The 20,226-nt window shown below is 37.8% G+C and overlaps 1 protein-coding gene across 8 annotated transcripts in view; it reads right to left on the bottom strand.

Annotated features, from left to right (window-relative positions):
* Positions 1–20,226, bottom strand: part of OSBPL9 (oxysterol binding protein like 9) — a 160,757-nt gene that overhangs the window by 46,585 nt on the left and 93,946 nt on the right. For 3 of the 8 annotated variants that reach the window (XM_038558039.1, XM_038558038.1, XM_038558040.1), the window contains one exon: positions 3,181–3,249. The exons of 3 other annotated variants lie outside the window; for them this stretch is intronic. In XM_038558039.1, the coding sequence (XP_038413967.1) occupies positions 3,181–3,249 (69 nt within the window). Of the gene's footprint in view, positions 1–3,180; positions 3,250–12,117; positions 12,274–12,582; positions 12,601–20,226 lie in introns of those variants that run through there. 2 more of the 8 variants (XM_038558045.1, XM_038558044.1) reach the window with 2 other exon arrangements.

Consider the following 20,226-nt stretch of genomic DNA (forward strand, 5'->3'; position numbering starts at 1 on the left):
ATGCAGGGAGCCCGACCCAGGACTCGATCCCGGGTCTCCAGGATCACACCCCGGGCTGCAGGCAGCGCTAAACCGCTGCACCACCGGGACTGCCCAACATCTTCATTTTTAAAGATAAACAAAAAGCTTTCTATTAAGAACACTTATTATATACAATATGATAATAAAGGATGCATAAAAGGAAGGATAAATCAATTATTAGTATTTTGGAGACACTATAGTATTGTATTACAAAAAAAGGGAGTGATTTCCTTCCATATTACTGTACTACAGAAAAAATTAGAAGAACTGTTTGGCTTAGTTTTTGTTTTGTTTCACACAGCAATATAACATGACTATTAATAACTATAAGATCCAGTTAAAATCCGTAAAATATGTTATGCTTGCTAGATATTAAAAAGGTCAATGGCACATTCATAAATGAATAAAAAGTGAAGCATGTAAATAAGAAAAAGTGATTTTTAAGTTTCCCTCTTTTGAATCTATTTAGAACTACCACTGTAAAAATCTAATTAACACATCCTTTTGAACAAATCTCTTATCTGATTAAAAACAGATGGAAACCAGTAAACAAATGGAAACAGATTCAAATTACTGAGATCTAAAACCCATCTAAATTAATTCTTAAAAAACAACTCCTTATTGTTGCTATAATCCTAGAACCTCACTCTGGCTCTCTTCTCAAACCTGCCTCTAGATAGTCTTCCTCATTCCTTCAACCTTAGAATAAACTCCACACATCATAACATCCAAGTCAAAGATCTACTCACCAATCTGTTTTTATGTAATGTATAACAAGTGGTTATAACTAGAGTTATTAGCATAAAATCTCAGAACTGGCCTAAACTTCCTTGCACAGTAATCCATAAATCTTTGGTGTACTTTAAAAAAACAAAAAACAAAAACAAAAACAAAAAACTACATATATAGTTGCCCTATCTGCAATCAATAAAACATTCAAAGTTATCAATAACATAGACAACCGATAGTAATTAAACTGTTTCCTCAAATCTTGTAAGAATAATGCACACAAGAAATAAAAGTTTTTGCTACATATTATGATTTATAGTACACAAAAACAATGCCTTCTTGTCCAACCTCCTATTCAAAGAAGTTACTTTTACAATGTTTTTGAAAGTCTTCTAATCTTCACTTGAGTAGCTTAATAGACAAGGGGCTCATTACCTCCTAACATATACTATTTCATAAAAATTCCCTTGAAGTCCTAACTATTGCTCTTTCTATCCAACATTTACAATATAAAACCCTACACTTACTCGTGTCCTTTTTAATGGTTTTGTTTTAAAACAAATCATCAGAATATAGTCCTTTACACCATTTGAGAGTGGTCTATCTTCCTTTGAAAAGAACTCAGAACAGGGCAAATCCTTTTAAGACAGGGTGTGACTTCATACTTTTTACAGGGACATCTTGTAATAGCTCTTGAGAACAAGCAGGTTGGGAGTCACACATTCTCTATGCCACTCATCCAAAACTATACTGCTCAGGGTTAGTTCAGCTTTGAATAAATGTATGTGGCATGGATTGCAGTGTCTGACAACTGCTGATGGCGTGCCACAGGTCTTCCCCATGACTTCTCCCTAGGTTTCTTTTGCGTTTCTTTTCTCCTTCTCCTCCCTTTTATCTACTCCTTCACTCCTTTCTTCATGTCTGTCTTTCCTTCTTTTTTGTCCATGTCCCTTGTAGACACTTTGTGACCAAAGTGATTATGTTGCACTTTTGGCAGTCATGTTGCTGCTGCTCCCTAATTTACTATATTGATGCGCCATAGTTCTCGAATGACGACTTCTGTGTGAATTCATTTAAAGTTTAAGTCAAACACAACCATTACAGAGAAATAAAGGTAAATGGTCTGTGGTATAAAAGAGTTAAATTATAATAGAAATTAAACCCAATCTATAAATTAAGATAAATCCATAAAATTAGAAATCAGTGCAAAGGAAAAAAATTTATGTGGCAAATATACTAAAAACAAAATAGTCTTTAGTCTTCTTTGCTAAGAAAGAAAGCTAAAGTACATTTTTAAAGAGGAGTACCACATGACTCTACATCAGCTAGAATCTTTTCATCTAGTTTAAAATATATCAAGAGAGAAACATCTGACCCAACTTCAAAAATAGTATCTAGACTGGTAGAAGAATATCAAACTGCCTCAAAGCTGCATATAAATACTTCCTACTATCTTTCTAATACCTATATCAAATACCTCAACTTCTCTTCTCAGAAGGTACTTCAAAACTAACAAATGTCTACAAAATTAAATGAATTCCTATTAACTTTAGTTAGGACATTAAACACTATTTATACATACATATAACCAAATACTTCACCTCCATTAAAAAAAAAAAAGTATTGCAAGGATGTCCTTAAAACTGTCTGAAATACATATGAATTGTAGTTGCTTTGTAGAGGTATTCTTTCAGTGTAACAGTACAGGAGGCAATTTTTGAGGCAGGGAGTAAGAGCTTTTAAAGTAATTCCTGGTGACGGGAAGAGTAATGAACAGGGGTGGTTAAAGGTGGTTTAAGGTCTTGTTGAGGTCAGAATCAGGAAATAAGAAAGTCATGAGTAATTTGAGGAACTGAGGAGAATAACACAGAACAGGAAGGGCTATGGCTGAATAACAACACTGTAAAAAGAAATTAACAAATGAGTATTTTCATATCAAATCTTATTTATAGCAAAAACATAAAGGACTAAGGACCCTATATTCAATGTTTTCTCTTACATAGGAAAAAAACAGTATATAATAAAAATGTTGCAAAAGGAGAAAAAATAATTATAAATAGAGAAACCAGTTCATATAAGTCTCATAGAAAAGTTCAGAATAACAAGAACACAGAATAAGTTATCAGTAGTAGAACCACAGAAGGGAGTAACAGCTTAAAAATTTAATAAAGGAAAAACATCAAAGAAAATAAGCCTCCTAATGAAAAATAAACATGAATCCAGACAAAAGTAGATGATTTTTAAAAACTAGCAAAACATATACCCTATAATTAAAATAATGAAAACTTTGCAGAAATGTCATTTTGACTAAAATATGAGAATATCTGGAAAGCTTATGTTCACAATTAGCAATTTGAGATGACATGCATCACAGATATGCTTTCATCCAATGAAAGAAGTATAGAGCATACTTACAATTGAATCACTTACAATTATTTTTGAAAATTCAAGAACTGGAGAGATACCAGAAGACTGGAAAAAAGCAAGTGTGGTACTGATCTTCCATAAAAGTAAGGAAAAGAGAGAATAGAAAGTTACTTTACCATGCTGTGAGTCTGACATCAATAATAAAGTAAAGGAATAATAAGAGAAAAATCTATAACTATTCAGAGGAAAAGTAGGTACATGAGCAGCAAGTGGTAAGTTAAAATAAAAAAAAAAAAAAGAACACACTATGTCAAACTTACTGACTTTTCTGTTCTTAGAAATTTGTTAGCAAATTAAGTTTTTTGAGAAGTGACACCATTTTGTCTCCTTACCAAATGCCTTACAAGTTGGTTTAATGATGAAAAATGTGTATTAAAGAAACCCGAAATATTAATAAGATCACGATTTTATGTGGAATATACTAATCTGTTATTTCCTTGGATTACTGAAAATTCCTAAGCATTTATAATCCCTATTGTCTCTATGCTTTATCCACTTCAGGTAAATGAAGAACAGGATTTAGAGGTATAGAGAATTTCTCACAACAAGAATTTCTATTTTTAATCCTAAAGAATACTCAACTATCAATTCATTTGAGGATTATCAATTTGAAACTGTTAACAAAATTAAGCCTAATATTAAATGCTTTCCTTCATTGTAATTTCAGGTTATTTTCCATTTAAGTCAATGTTCTAAAAATCTAAGGCTCCAAATCGGGTTCTCTTTTATCAACATGGTACCTATAGTTATCTTACCAGCATGCTAGGTACCCCAAGAATATCCTAAAAGGTAAAGTCTTTTTCTGTAGTTCTAAGTGAACAGTTAGTTCTCTACCGCCAGGGATTCACCACGGATGTACATTATATATCAAAAAAAAATTCCAAGTATCAGAACCTCTGCTAGACACTTAGTTTTCTAATTTGATCATCACAAGACAGGAAAATAGACATTAACTCTATTTTATGAGCATTTACCCAAATCATGAAGTAGGGATTTTAACTGGGATTTAAATTCTTTTGACTTTTGGGATTCTCATTCTTTTGACTTCAATCCATTACACTTTTCTCTTAAATAACAATAATACCAGAAAAGAATTCACGGCATAAGAGGACTAAAATGTAATCTAAAAACTGCCTGAAGGAACTTGCTGTAGGTAAAGTGAGCACAGCTTTAGACTGATTTAGTTTTAAATCCTGAATCTGCAACTTTCTAACCTGTATGATCTGGCCAAACTACTTTCTCCACTATCATTTTCTCATCTAGGGATGGACATAATAACAAGTCATTCAGAGTTGTTGGATAGATGAAAGAGTATGTGTAAAGTAACACAAGATTAAACTTTCTACTTCTCCTTCCTAATTTGTAATCATAAATAACCATAATTAATTATTGCATCTCCAGGCTCTAAAATAAGGGCCTAACATAAAGAGGGCATTCAATGAATATTTGATGGATAAAACAAAATCGATTAACAACCAGATAATACCATAAAACAATTTTAATAGAGATCTATAATCAATAAAAGGATGTAAGCATAAGTTAAATTGTATTTAAAGTTCCTTTAAAAAAGGAAAACAGTAAAGTTGATAAACTGACAATAATAAATAATTTTTAAAAGGTATGAACAATACACAAATCATTAAATAGTTATAGGAAACAGATCAGAAAAAAAAATTCCATGAGATTTTCAGAAGAGGATTGGGTATTATGCCTGAATCACAAAAGGTAAATTGTATTGAATTATTACCTTGGTAACAAAGCGTTAAACAATATAAAGAAAGCCTTTTTCCACCATAATATAAACCAATTTTTTGAAATGAAAGTACATTAGCTCTTCAAAAAATAGAATCACTTTTATCTGTAAAAAATGGCTTGTAAATAGTATTTTCTTTTGTTTAAAAGATTTTTTTTTAATTCATTCCTGAGAGAGTAAGAGAAGCAGAGTGGCACAGAAAGAGGCAGGCTCCTCACAGGGAGCCCCATGGAGGACTCAATCCCAGGACCCCGGGATCACACCCTGAGCCAAAGACAGATGCTCAACCGTTGAGCCACCCAGGCGTCTCTAAATTTGTTTAAAATATATATATATACCACAAACAAATCTGCATTGCTCACATAGTTGGGAAAGAGAGCTATTTTGTCAAACAGGAATCAGGTATAGACATCAGTGTCAAAATTCATGAACTTTAATCCTAAATCTTAGTACAACCGTTTATTCTTCATAATCTCTAATACACTATTTTGCAACTTTTTGACTTACAGACAAAAACAAAAATACTGATCCCATAAAGTGACTTGGTTACTCAACTGCACAAAATAGGAGGATTTTGCACCATTTCCTCTATTTTTAAATCATTGATAGCTTGTCTTTTCAAGACTCTAATTTATTCTTTAATAAAGTCATGTAAAAAGTCTTGTCAAAATCTAAATACATGGGATCCCTGGGTAGCGCAGCGGTTTAGTGCCTGCCTTTGGCCCGGGGCACGATCCTGGAGACCCGGGATCGAATCCCACTTCGGGCTCCCGGTGCTTGGAGCCCGGTGCGTGGAGCCTGCTTCTCCCTCTGCCTATGTCTCTGCCTCTCTCTCTCTCTCTCTCTCTCTGTGTATGTGTGACTATCATAAATAAATAAAAAATTTTTTAAAAATCTAAATACATAAAAATCTGAAGTTTATGAATAGGATGACCATATACCTTAGTTTGTCTGGGATAATGAATGTTCATGTCTGTTGTCTCAAAAGTGCTCTAGTTTGGACAATAAATTTTATGGGCTCCTTCTCTATAAAGCATGTAACTAGCCTTTTAGAGATATAAATGTGTAGAAGGCATGTAAGACTGCCTCTGAAGTATCAGAATGCAGCGATTACTTAAAAAATTATTTTAAATGAAATATGAGTTTATAGGCTCTGAATGTAAAAAACCAATTACAATTCTGTAATTGGCTTTGTCAGAATTCAAGTCAATTAATATTAACTGGGTGCTTAATTTATGCTAGGTAAATAGAGACATGAATAATAATATAGAACTTATATTTTTAAGTTATTTTATTTATACACACACTCCCCTCAAATACAACACAAGAAATAAAACACACAACATCCATCATATATTATTACTGGGGACTGGGATTAAGGAAGGGAACCATTTGAGACAGGGACTCTAAAAATTTTTACTTTATAGATTCATTTGTCTGATTTTAAAAAATAAGTATATATTTCTTTCAAAAGCTTACATAAAAATATTTGGAAACTGTGCAAGTGTGTAAATATTTTTCAGAAGTTTTATAACTGTTTTAGCTTGCAAAATCAATCAGCATTATTCTCTTAAAAATTTTTTAAAGTTACCTGCTTATTTTTTTAAAGATCTTATTTATTTATTCATGAAAGACACAGAGAGAGAGAGAGAGAGGCAGAGACACAGGCAGAGGGAGAAGCAGGCCCCATGCAGTAAGCCCGATGTGGGACTCCATCCTGGGACTCCAGGATCATACATGCCCTGGGCCAAAGGCAGGCGTCAAACCACTGAGCCACTCAGGGATCCCTATTCTCTTAAAATTAACTACAAAATCCTAAAGTGTCTTGAGAGTAAATCTGGCAATACAGCTGCTCAGGTACAACTTTCCAAGCAAAATGTAGTGTAACAAATTTATAATACCACTTATACATAAAAAGCACAAACTTGGGGAGAAAATAAAAAAGCACTAGAAAATTAGCAATCAACACTACATTGGAATAAATGCCAAAAAAGAAAATAGCCAGTAAAACGAAGCAAAATACCTATTTTTTTTCCTACATCCTTCCTGCCATTAACATAATGACTCAACATTCAAGAAAGCAAACTCCTAAAAAACAAAAACACCTACAACATCACTCCCCCTAACAAAGCACTATCTGACTACATGGTATTGGCAATCAGCCAGAGTTTTTCTTTTCACCTGCTAGTTGGTCAGGTTCCTGGCTCTACCTTTCATAAAGCCATAAGTTAACTTTGTCACAGTATGACAAAGAATGTTAAAACACACAGATCTATATAAGTTCTAAGTAGCTTACTAGAATGGGATGGAAAAAAATACAATACAATCTTCTCTCTCTGACCTCAGATTACTACCTATCGTCAGTTTTAACAGCATTCTGGAAAGCAAAGAAGTCTCACTACTATTAAGGGCCTACCAAAAACTAAAGTTTTAGGTAAATACTGGAGCTTTACTCTAAGTATAACTAGGAGAAACTCATATTCAAACACATGAATCCTTAAACTAAGTATTTTAGTATGTCAAGTTTTGAAGTAATATGAATTCAGTAATTCATTGGGGGTATCTCTTTTGACTACTACACTGTGCTAGATGTTTGAGGATGCCAAGATGAAGCAGCCATAGACCCTATTCTAGGAGTTTCAAATCCATAAGAGAAAATAACATCTGTCTACAAATAACTGATCCAAGCATGGTAAAATAAGAGCAGAAAAGTACAAGGAGATCAGAGGGAAAAACTGAAGAAAGGAGGAGAAAGGTTTTACAGAGGTAGCACTGTGAAGTACAGGATGTGGACAGAGAGATGTGAGGGGCAAAGTATTACAGCCGTGGACACAGGCTGGAAACAGCATAATGAAATGGAATATTTGAACTTCTCTTTAATGGAATGACCATAGAAATGAGGGCAGGGTTAGGTAAACTAACAAGGGATGCTGAGGTACCCAGGAAATAGGAACAGCAGGAAGCCTTGTCTAGCCCAAGCCTGAGTGAACAAGGAAGGAAACAGTGTTATCAAGAACCAACTGGAAGAGGAGCTACTGTAACTAAAGTGTCCTTTAAGTAGCTCCTCCTCCAGTTGGTCTTAGCCAATGGGAGGCAGTGTCAGAAGAAAAGAGAGAACTGTTGGGGTATTTATTCCCAAACCAGAATCTAAAGGAGTGAACTTCAGGTCAGCCTTCTGGAGCAAAGAAGTAATCTGCAGGGAAATGGAGAATAACCAAAAAAGTAATACTCTCAGAGTCTGAGGTTAGTATAAGCACAAAGAGACTGGAAAGCAGAAGGAAGTCAAATAAGGAACAATATGCTCTGGGAAAATATATTTTTTTCGGATTCAGATGAATTGAAACGAAATAAAAATTAGTGGCTGAACTGAAAAAATTAAAGTTTTGGAGAGTGAGAAGAGCAATTGATGGAGAGCAACAGCAGGGAAGCACCCCGGTTCCCTCCAGAGTCAAAAGAGCAGGAATCATTGGACTCTAGTCTGGTTATTCTAGTCTCTATGTGACCTTAGACAAGTCACTTGGCTTTTCTGAAACTGTTTTCTCCATTATAAAACTAGGTAAAGGTTGTATTAAAACTTTAAGATCCCTTCCAGTTCTAGGAGTCTGTGAAGCCAATATCTCCAGGTAAATAACCATGTTCATCAAGTGAGTAAATACCTTACACCACATTTGAAAAGCCTGGGGTCCCCTTTTTTACCTTAAAAAATAATATCATTTAAATAAAGACAGTAAGAACTTACAGATTCCAACTGCAGCCAAGTCCTGCACAGTATGACAAAGAATGCTAAAACACAAGCAAACTTTATCATTTAGTGTAACCTTGAAACTGAGTGAGAAAGACCAGATTTTAAAACAGGCTTTGGAATGCAAGAAACAACCAAGTAAGTAGAATAATGACTGAAACGGCACATTTTGAAAAAAACAGTGAGGTGCTCAGTCAATAGAGCAAAGAAGCAAAGTTCTTAAAGGTGTCTCCAGAAATAAATGAACTCTAATGTAAAAGGACAAGTCTGTCCCTATCCCCCCACTCTCTCTCACACACACTCACACACACCAACCATTCCTTCACAACACGAATATTCACTGATTATCTGTTTTGTGCCAGGTACAATCAGTACTATCATGGACTTCAAAGGACATTTTTAACGCAGATAGCAAATATAATTAATCATTACCTAATCTTTTGGAATAAGCTCAAATTTCATCCCTTCCCAGCAACATGCTCTGACCTCCTATGATACTAACTACCATAGAACTAATTAGTGTTGGTACTGCTATTAATATTCTTTAAGTCATATTACAGATCATATAGATTAGGGGGCAGGGGAGTTTGCCTGGGAATGTGCTCACCATTTATAACACTGTTTCTAAACATTTTCTCCAATCCTGTCTCTCAGGTGTGGCTGCAACCAGGGAGCTTGACGACTTAGGAAATATTTCTACTTTACAGGAATAAATCTAACTCCAGTACAAGTGAGCCAAAGGGTTGCACACTTAGGATATCATTAAGTCACATATTTTAATCATTTAACAAGCATTCAGTGAGCACCTACTATGTGCCAAGCACTAGACTATTGACAAAGGCCCTGGGAATTCTAAGATGAGTAAGGGCCTCTGAATTCTAAAGTTAAGGTGTAATGCAAGAATCAAACACCTGAACAAAAAATCTACACGACAACCTAGTGAACACTATAATACAGAGATATGAACAAAGTGTTTATAGTAGCACACAAAGGACAAGAGTAACTCTAACTTGCTCTGCCTGAAGGAAAACATCAAAGAACAAGTAACATATGAGCTGTATGCTAAAGGAAGAACTGGAGGTGTTACTGACTAGAATTCTGAGCAATTATAATTAAAGAGGGAAAGGCTGTGAAAGGACAAAGACCTGAGAGACTAAGTCATGTTTTAAATGATTAATAGTTTGGGGATCCCTGGGCGGCTCAGTGGTTTAGCACCTGCCTTCAGCCCAGGGCGTGATCCTGGAGCCCCTGGATCCCACATGGAGCTCTTTGCAGGGAACCTGCTTCTCCCTCTGCCTGTGTCTCTGCCTCTCTCTCTGTGTGTATCTCATGAATAAATAAATAAAATCTTTAAAATAAATAAATGATTAATAGTTCACAGTGCTGCAGCGGGTAACTTGGGTAGAGCACCCACCTGCAGCTGGGTTCAGACTATAAAGATAAATCAGGACCAGGTTGTGAAGGGCCTTGAAGGACTTGATAGGCAGCTGAGTTTGGCAAACGGATTCAAAACAGATTTTAAAGCACAGGTATTACTCAATCTGATTTGATTCAGGATAAAGAGTGTAGGTAGAGGGAAGACTAGTTAGAAGGTTTTGCAAAAGTCTAGGTGAGAGATGATGAGGGCCTGAATTAAAGTATTATCCTGTGGAAAAAAAGAGGACAAATTGAAGAGATACTAACAAGGCAAATTTAACAGGATCTGGTGATTGGACCTGGAAAATAAGAGTAATGGAAAATAGCTTTAAATGACTAATTGCCTATGTATAGTGAAACTTCAATTAATTAAAATATTTAGGGAGAAATACATGGTTTAATTATATTTTCAGGCTAACAGCTATTTTTTCAAACATAATCTGTTTAAATCTTTACTGAAAAATCTTTCTAAACGCAATCTGTAGGCTAACCACAGTAATCATTAAAACTGTCTTTTTTTCTATAGAATCCCCATAAACATCAGTTATCACTCCACACTACGAAGTCTAGACACTGATAGAACTTGACATATCCCAGGGGATACCTAGAATTTGCATTTCAGAATAAAAGCCTGATATTATCTTTCTCAAGTACTAGACTGCAAACCATGTAACTATGGGATTTTCCAACCAACAGAATATGGCTCGATCACAATGCTTTTTCCCGCCTGAGCCAAACTTAAATGCTCCGCTCATCATCTTAGCATTTGGGGATGGCTGGGTAGTTAAGATTACTACTGAATATAATATTTTTACATTAAAAAAAATCCCAACCAAAACTTCAGAAACATCAAAATGCATGTGACCTACAGCCCCTTTGCAGGCTAGTATTTATTGAGGGGCACTTCAAGCATAATGCCATCTCTGTCAAAAACTCAGGACAGTCGGGAAACAGATCTGGCTTCTCTGTGGTATTTCTTATTTTTCATTTAAGCTCTCAGACTTTTAGTCTTTTGGTAGTTTATTATCTTCCCTGAGCTGGGAAAGGTAATATAGTATTTTAATTTGTTTCTTGCTGGGCTGCACACAAAAGGAAAGTTTTAAAAAAAATTTTTTAAGACAATGAGAGACATCGATACTATTCATTAAAAGGGTTTTTTATTTAGTTCAATACAGGCAATGTTCTGAAAGATGATTCACAGACAATGGACGAGAATTTCCAAGTTAAATTTCACTACAAAAGCTCTGAAAGCCAACTGCATCCCTAAATATCTCTGCTGATAACCGGGAGGAATAATTACTCGATTTGTTTTTAATTTCCTGAACACAGCTAAATGTAAACAATTTAAATTGACAAGCGAAACGAAAGGTTACTTCAAATTAGCAGAAAGTTTTCTGGTTCAATACATTTGTCACTCTTTCCTAATAAAAATACTTGGAAGTACAGTATGAATGCTGAAAAAAATACATGCCTGATACATGCTTCCTGGACTATTCATTATACTCAACTTCCCATAACTGAGCTGTGCTTAGAACCTATACCTTCCCCTGCAGTTTTTATGAGAACCTCACACTATTCCAAAGTTTTCAATATTTTTTTTGCACAAACTGCTCAAGAAGTGTAAAACCATCCCCCTCCCCACGCAAGCTCACGAATGGCACCTATAATTATTTCACACAAAAAGCTACTGGGCCAGCCTGAAACACACAGTGCCAAAAACAAAACAAAATGTTTGGCCTGAAACTGAAGACTCTATTAATGGGCAACTGATCAAAATTAAGCTTTCACATTACGAGAAAGCTTAACTTTTGTATTTATGGCTCGGGACCGCTTTCGAAAAAGAAAATGAGAAAAAAGAGGAGGAGTCAGTCTTGCCCTGTGGTTTGGCGGCGAACGACCCCCGTGGCCCGGGGCCCGGCCTCCAGCGCATCCCGGCCGGAGAGGGCAGCTCCCCGGGGAGCAGGGCCCGGGCGCCGGGGCGCCGGGACTCGGGGGGCGGCCCCTTTCCCAGACCCCGGGGTCTACTCACTCCGCAAGTGGCCAGCAAGAAAGCCATCCGCCAAGGCCCCGCCCTCTGTGCCTCCGCGGGGCGCCGGGCCGCGTCCACGCACCCCCGCCTGCCCCTCCGGCCGAGTCCCCCGCCGCGGGGCAGTCCACCAGTCCACCCACTGGGGCACGGCCGGCCCGGGGGCCCCCCGCCCGCCCCGCCCGCCGGCTCTGGAGGCCGCACCGATTGGCCGCGCCTGGCGGCTCCTGGCAAAGAAACCGCTGGCGATTGGCCACCGGTCACCTGCTGGAAACGAGGTGAGCGACGGACGATTGGCCGTTAGGACAATTTTGGGTGGAGAGGAGGGCGGGGCAGGCCCCCCGCGGAGGGCGCGGCTCCCCGCTCCCCCGCTCCCGGCTCCCCGCTCCGGGATTCCCGCTGCCGGCCCCTCGCACCCCGGATCCCCGCCCCCCGGATCCCCACACCCCGGGTCCCCCGGGCTCTCACCTTGGGGGCTGTGCGCCGAGCACCCACGGAGCACCCACGGCCGCGCCACCACCCACGCTTCGGGAGCTGCGGCCGCTGCCCGCCGAGCTCACCCCCCGGGAAGGGCGGGCCTTGCTCGAGGGGGCTCGGCTGGGCCTCAGGTCTTCAGCCTCGGGAATCCCCGGAACTCGGCGGCTGGGGAAGCACGCATCGCGGACTACTTGCTTCCCTACATCCACCGACTTCTAGCTCGCTGTCCCTAGAATTTGGGCAGCTGTGGGACCAAGTTTCACCTCCATAACTGCTTTTGCTTCCTTCCGGAAAGTTGTCTGTGTCGCGTGGCGGGGGGCGCAGGCGACGGGGGAGGATACTTTCTCCAGGAAAGCAAAGCTCCGGGGCCTTGTTCATCAGTCCGGGGAACTTCGGGGCTTTGCTGCTACCCACAGCTATATAAGGAATGTAGGTGGCTTGTGAAGATGCTTCAAGAAACCAAATGGCATAACTACAAATTAGACCAAAAGTTCGGACTTAGCAGGACTTTGACAGAGTCATCCAAAATGCAGGGAATCACAGACATAAATAATTAACTTACTGCTCTGCAGGACAATCTCATTTTCTTTCTCTTACTGTTTTTCCTTCTGGTTATATATCTGCAACTCTACTATATTCTTAAGCATCTAATTTTTGTAGCTCCTTTGGCTCAAGTTGGGATCCCGGGATCCCGGGATGGAGTCCCGCATCAGGCTCCCCCTGGGGAGCCTGCTTCTCCCTCTGCCTATGTCTCTACCTATCTCTGGGTCTCTCATGAATAAATGAATAAATCTTTTTTAAAAAATCTAGTACACTGTCATTTTTGACAGAATAGTGTAAATAGTAGAGTCCCAGTAAAATTTTAGTAGACCGAAGTATCATTAGTGTTCTTATTAATAGGTTTAAGTGTTAAGATTGGGGTAACAGCAATAGAGTATATGATGGTCTCAATACAACTGAGTCTTCCCCAATTGCATATATAAAACTCTAGGTTCTAGTTACTCATTTAAAAAGATCACAGCTACAGTCCGAAGTCTACCCTCATACAGTTTCATGCTAGAGATAACTATTTCTTACAGATGCATAGTTCTCATTTTCCTATAATGTGCATTAAAAAATGTAGCATTTTACACGATACAAGGCAACTTTACACATTTTATCCCAAGAAACTACAGGACTAAAAAAAAAAAAAAAAGAAAAGAAACTACAGGACTTCTCTGCGTCTCTCTATGTGTCTCTCAAGAATAAATAAAATCTTACACACACACACAAGTTAAAATCAAAACCAACACAAGTTGCCAAATTTGGTTGGAAGTATATAGCTCCTTGCCACAAGATGAGTGAGATGGCTTTATATTCTGTAATTACTCTTCATTTTAATCACCTCCACTTTTATGCCCTCTAACTTTACATTAAGAAGTTAACAAATGAAAAAAAAAAAAAAAAAAAAAAAAAAAAGTTAACAAATGAGAACTATGTGTTTATCCCTAAAAAGGGATGTGGGAGGGCAGCCTGGGTGGCTCAGCGTTTTAGCACCGCCTTCAGCCCAGGGCCTGATCCTGGAGACCCTGGATGGAGTCCCAAGTCAGGCTCCCGGCATGGAGCCTGCTTCTCTCTCTGCCTCTCTCTCTCTCTCTGTCTCTCATGAATAAGTAAAAAATCTTAAAAAAAAAAAAAAAAAAAAGAAAACAGAAAGAAAGAGTGTGGGAAATGCTTTTGCTTTTATTTTATGCACTTCTACATAGCTACAAATTTTTTAGAAGCATGACTTATATCATTACCATAGTTTTTAAAACTTCAATCCTCATGATTTTTATTTTCTACTTGATACTAGCCTGAGCTCTGTAAAGACAAGGACAACATGTTATTTATTCACAATTTATATCCTCTATAACTAGTATAGCACATGGGTCATATCAAATACACCTAATTATTTACCAAAAGCATTACTTTTTGTATTCTCCATATGTTCTGAATTAAGCATGCACTACTTTTTTATTTAAACTTTATTTTTATACAGAGAAGGCAGGAAATATAAGTTCTAAAAGATATCCATAAATATAAGTTCTAAAAGATGTACAGTTAAGATAAATTTCTGGCAGTTAAAGAAATAACCTTTAGCAGCTATACAACTGGACCATTTGTTCTTATGCTTCCCAAGAGCTCTAGATAGATGAGCCACCACTAGGACAAGAGAACTGAATTAAAAAAAAAAAAAAAAAATGAATCCTAGGGGCATCTGGGTGGCTCAGTGGTTGAGCATCTACCTTTGGCCCAGGTCATGATCCTGGGGTCCTGGGATCGAGTCCTGCAGTGGGCTCCCTGCAGGGAGCCTGCTTCCCTCTCTACCTATATGTCTGCCTCTGTGTGTCCATCATGAATAAATAAATAAAATCTTTTTTAAAAAATGAGTCCTAGAATCCTAAATTCCAATTTAGGAGCCAGAAATTCATCTGCCCTCAGTAATAGCAATAACAACTTTTAGGGGAATTTTCCTTTGTTACAGAAAACCCAAGTATCTGGCTACTTCTCCATACCATTTTACCTGTGGAAAAGGTGACACATCTATATGGCAATCATTTTCTTGGGGAAACAAAGCACTTCAAGGGAGAAAAACAAAACACATCTGTTTTTCTACATGATACAAAAACAAAATCTAAGGTGGCAAAAGAAACAATACAATGTTATCAAATAGATATTTATACATTGAAAAATTGAAATATATGTTCAAAACGCTAATCTTCAGTGAAATAGCTTAACAGTCAAGAATAGTATTCAGGGATCCCTGGGTGGCGCAGAGGTTCGGCGCCTGCCTTTGGCCCAGGGCGCGATCCTGGAGACCCGGGATCGAATCCCACGTCGGGCTCCCGGTGCATGGAGCCTGCTTCTCCCTCTGCCTGTGTCTCTGCCTCTCTCTCTCTCTCTCTCTCTCTCTCTCTCTGTGTGTGTGACTATCATAAATAAATAAATAAATAAAAAAAGAATAGTATTCAAAAGATTTCTATTATTTTTAGTTACCCAGTTACAGACATGAGCCATTACAGAAAAGAGGGTGGAATTAAGGTATCCTAATACTAAAGATTAATTTTTCAGTTACTATCCAAAATTATACCTAATTACTAAATTTGTATTTGTCTATAACAAAAGTTTGGCATATATGTAATTAACAGAAGTATCTAATTTGGAAAAAAAGGCTTCAAAATGGCACCATTATTTTTTTCAGCTTCAATAATGATTTGCAATCTGCATTGTATCACATTTCCTTTATGAATAATGATGTTTTACTCACTGATTCAGTGGCATTTCTGGTGAAGTTTCTACCAGCCCTCTCTAGTTTCCCCTCAGCCATATTCTTACACAAAGTATCATGTCCTTTCTCTCTAAGGGCTTGAGATCAAAGCCAATGAACAGTGAATGTATAGTAAAGGGCAAAAATTAGAAAATTACAGGACACTGTCAATGAAATGTGAATTTGATAACCACCTAAGATAGAGTCTACAGTGGCCTACATAAACTTATATATATGGGCAGCCCCAGTGGTTTGGCGCCGCCTGCAACCTATGGTGTGATCCTGGGAAACCGGGATCAAGTCCCGTATCAGGCTCCCTGCATGGAGCCTGCTTCTCCCTCTGCCTGTGTCTCTGCCTCTTTCTCTCTGTCTATGAATAAATAAATAAAATCTTTAAAAAAAATAAACTTATATATAGATAAGGACAATTATAACCCAACTTCTTGACCCATACAGCAACCACAGAAGCCATTTAGTGTAAATCAGCTAAGTTATAGCAAAAAAGCAAAAAAATGTAAAAGTCTCTACTACTCAATTAGTATAAATCCACAAGAAGGTTTTTAAATTGGGATCTAGGGCAGCCTGGGTGGCTCAGGAGTTTAGCGCCACCTTCAGCCCAGGGCGTGATCCTGGAGACTCGGAATCGAGTCCCATGTCGGGCTCCTTGCGTGGAGCCTGCTTTTCCCTCTGCTTGTGTCTCTGCCTCTCTCTCTCTCTCTCTCTCTGTGTCTCTCATGAATAAATAAATAAAATATAAATAAATAAATAAATAAATAAATAAATAAATAAATAAATAAATAGGTATCTACCATAATCTTTTACATTTTCATTTTTGATAACCTATAGAAATCTGTATAACTACACATTGAATCATTCCAGGAACAACCTTAAATCCAAGTGGTGCCAAGATATTTCATTGCCAATTTTTGTTTATGATCAAGTTGGCACCAAGTACTACTACTTGTCACGGAAGAGCCTTGGCCATGAAAGTGCACATGTGTGAGGTAAAGGCCAAATAACCCCATACGATGTGATGTACAAATGAAGATTTCCCAGTAGTCAGAGAAAAGTGGCAAGATGACAGTCATCACAATCCACAGTACTGTACTCGTATTAAACTTAAAAAGGGGGATCCCTGCGTGGCGCAGCGGTTTGGCGCCTGCCTTTGGCCCAGGGTGCGATCCTGAAGACCCGGGATCGAATCCCACGTCGGGCTCCCGGTGCATGGAGCCTGCTTCTCCCTCTGCCTATGTCTCTCCCTCTCTCTCTCTGTGTATGTGTGACTATCATAAATAAAAAATAAAAAATTAAATAAAAAATTAAAAAAAAAAAACTTATAAAGGATCTATACCCTGGGGTGCCTGGGTGGCTCAGTCAATTAAACTTCTGCCTTCAGCTCAGGTCATGATCTCAGGGTCCTGGAATCGAGCCCCATATCAGGCTCCCTGCTCAGTGGGGAGTCTGCTTCTCCTTCTGCTCCTCACCCCCTGCTTAAGCTGTCTCTCAAATAAAATAAAATAATAGAACTCTAAAAAACAAAAATCTATACCCTAACAGTTGGTACCATTTTCGAATTATGAGTAGTGACCCATTTTTATAGGCAATATCATTTATCACATTAAATAAATGTCAATTTAGATTTTATTGCTTTGTGGATTTTTATTTTAAAGACTTTATTTATTTATGAGAGGCACATAGAGAGAGGCAGAGATATAGGCAGAGGCTCCCTGTGGGGAGCCTGATGTGACACTTGATCCTAGGACCTGAGATCATGACCTGAGCCAAAGGCAGACACTCAACCACTGAGCCACCAGATGCCCCTATTGCTTTGTGTTTTATTTGTATTTCACTTGCAATTTTCTTTTGGATATAAGTTTAGTTCTATAAAATTTTAAATTTAAGAAGTTTATACCTAGTTTTGGTTTCCCACATTAAATAACATGATATATATAATACTTACACTGGAATCCTGGGCTTGCAAGAGTTTTTTTCTAAAATAGGTCCAGGTTTACACAACTTTTTTACGTCTATGTATGATATCCAGGTAAGCTGCTACGTATGATTCACTATATACTTTGTCTAATATCAGAGGATACTGTAAAACCTACAGAATGTAGCATCCTATCTTTTTCCAATGATCAATCCCATTGCTTGACAATCTCTCAGCATTTAGTTCATACTAAAGCTTACTGGGGCAAATAAAGAATCTGAAAGGTTTCCTTTCATTAATCAGTATCATCAAATATCCACTGAAGACTTCTTACAGGCTACAAAGAACAAATTAAGAAGCTCAACAGCCCCTCTTACCCCTCCTACTTTAGCTGGGTGTAAATATGTGAAAAGATAACACAAGCTAACATACAAGCTTAGAATGACTACTGGAAGCTCAACTTCCATAGGAGTTGAAAGGAGAGAAGATTTTAGTAGTCGTCTCCCATCCTCAGACTATCTTAATTGCAATTTTAAGATACCCACAAACAGGGTGTGCCTGGGTGGCTGAGTCAGTTAAGCATCTGACTCTTGGTTTCAACTCAGGTCATAATCTCATGGGTCCTGCGATAGAACCCTGCACCAGGTTCTATACTCAGCCTGGAGTTTGCTTGAAAGATTCTCTCCCTCTGCCCCTCCCCCAATGCGTGTATCTCTCAAAAAATTAAAAAAATAAATCTTAAGATACCCACAGAGGAGCTAGAACAACAGGAAAAGAAATGAGGAAAGATGGAAGGAAAGGAAAAAAGTACAAGAGATGCTCTAGATGAATTTACTGTTAATCAGAATGGAAGGAAGAATAGAATACTCCTGAGTACTTTCTACATACAAGGTATAATGTACTAGATATATTAAAACATCTTAACATAGCTACTTGACTGAAGTTTTATACTTACTATTAAAGATCAGCTAAGGTTTAAAAGAGGTTTAAAAGAATTAAATACTTATCCCATAGTATACATCTAGTAAGAAGGTAGAGCCAAGACCCAAGTCCTGGTCAGCCTGGCTCCAAATATTTTCTACTGTAATATACCACTTCTTAAACCATATTCAGAAGGTTAGACAGGGATTGTTGGGCTTTGCACAAGTCTATGTGAGAAATACTATTAAAAAGATAGGTTTTCTCTCACCTCATGAAACTTATAATCTTTTTTTTTTGAAACTTATAAGCTTAAATGGGAAATGAGTTATATAATAAATGTATTATTATAAGAGATAATGCATGTAAAGTCCATGCAGTTCCTGGTACGTAAAAGTGCTCAAATATTACTTGCTACCATTATTATTACATACTAGAATGTTATATGGGTTACACAGAAGGGGAAATTATAACAGAGGTTAAAGAGGTAAGAGACTACTTTTATTATAGTGGTAAGAAAGAGATGAAATGAAGAGGTAATATGTGCACTAGTTCTTGAATGACTGTAATTAATCTTACAGAGGCAAATTTGCGGAATAGGGATGGTGAGGACTTAGAGAGACTGGCAAGACAAATTCAGGAATATTATGTGGGCACTAGAAATAGCACTATGCAACTTACATGACAGTCAAAGTGAACATCAAAGAAGTATGAGCGATCCTATTAAAAAGGCAAGACCACACACACACACACACACACACACACACACCCATCGGGTTTGGCAGGTTAGAAGTTATTACCTTTCAAAATTCAGTGGCTCAGAGAATTACACTGTCATTAACAGAAACAGAAAAATGATGGGCACCTAGGTGGCTTAGTCAGTAAAGTACCTGCCTTCAGTTCAGGTCCTTATCCCTACGACTATGGAATCGAGCCCCACTTCAGGCTCCCTGATCAGCTGGGAGTCTGCTTCTTTTCCCTCTCCTTCTGCCCATGCTCCTGCTCATGCTCCTGCTCTCCCCCTCTCACTCACTCTCTCTCTCAAATAAATCTTTAGAAAAGAAAAAAAGAAAGAAAGAAATGGAAAAATGAAATAAAGAGACAGGTTTGAGGAAGAAAGATGACAGGCTCAGTTTTAGCCATGTTGAGGTTGAGTTCCAGGGAACCACCTAACTGGAAAATCCAAAAGGAAAGAATGTGAGACTAAAGCTAAATATGAAAAGATATATACAAAGAAGAGGAGTGGTGTGGGAAGGAAGGAAGAGTTACTTACACAGAAGTTTTAGCTGAATCCATGAAAATTTTAAGGGCTACTGGAGAAAGAGGGAGTAAAGTCATAATCTCAAAGGAAACATCACACCGTCACGAGTATGGGTATTATATTTAACTCTGGTTAAGTAAGAATGATTTTCTTTGAAATATGCAAAGCAGAGAAAGTAAATACAGGTGAAATCACTAAGAACTACTGAAGTAAAGACCTTTTTCTTAAAAAAAAAAT

This window comes from Canis lupus, chromosome 15 (assembly GCF_011100685.1).
Source record: "Canis lupus familiaris isolate Mischka breed German Shepherd chromosome 15, alternate assembly UU_Cfam_GSD_1.0, whole genome shotgun sequence".
NCBI lineage: Eukaryota > Metazoa > Chordata > Mammalia > Carnivora > Canidae > Canis > Canis lupus.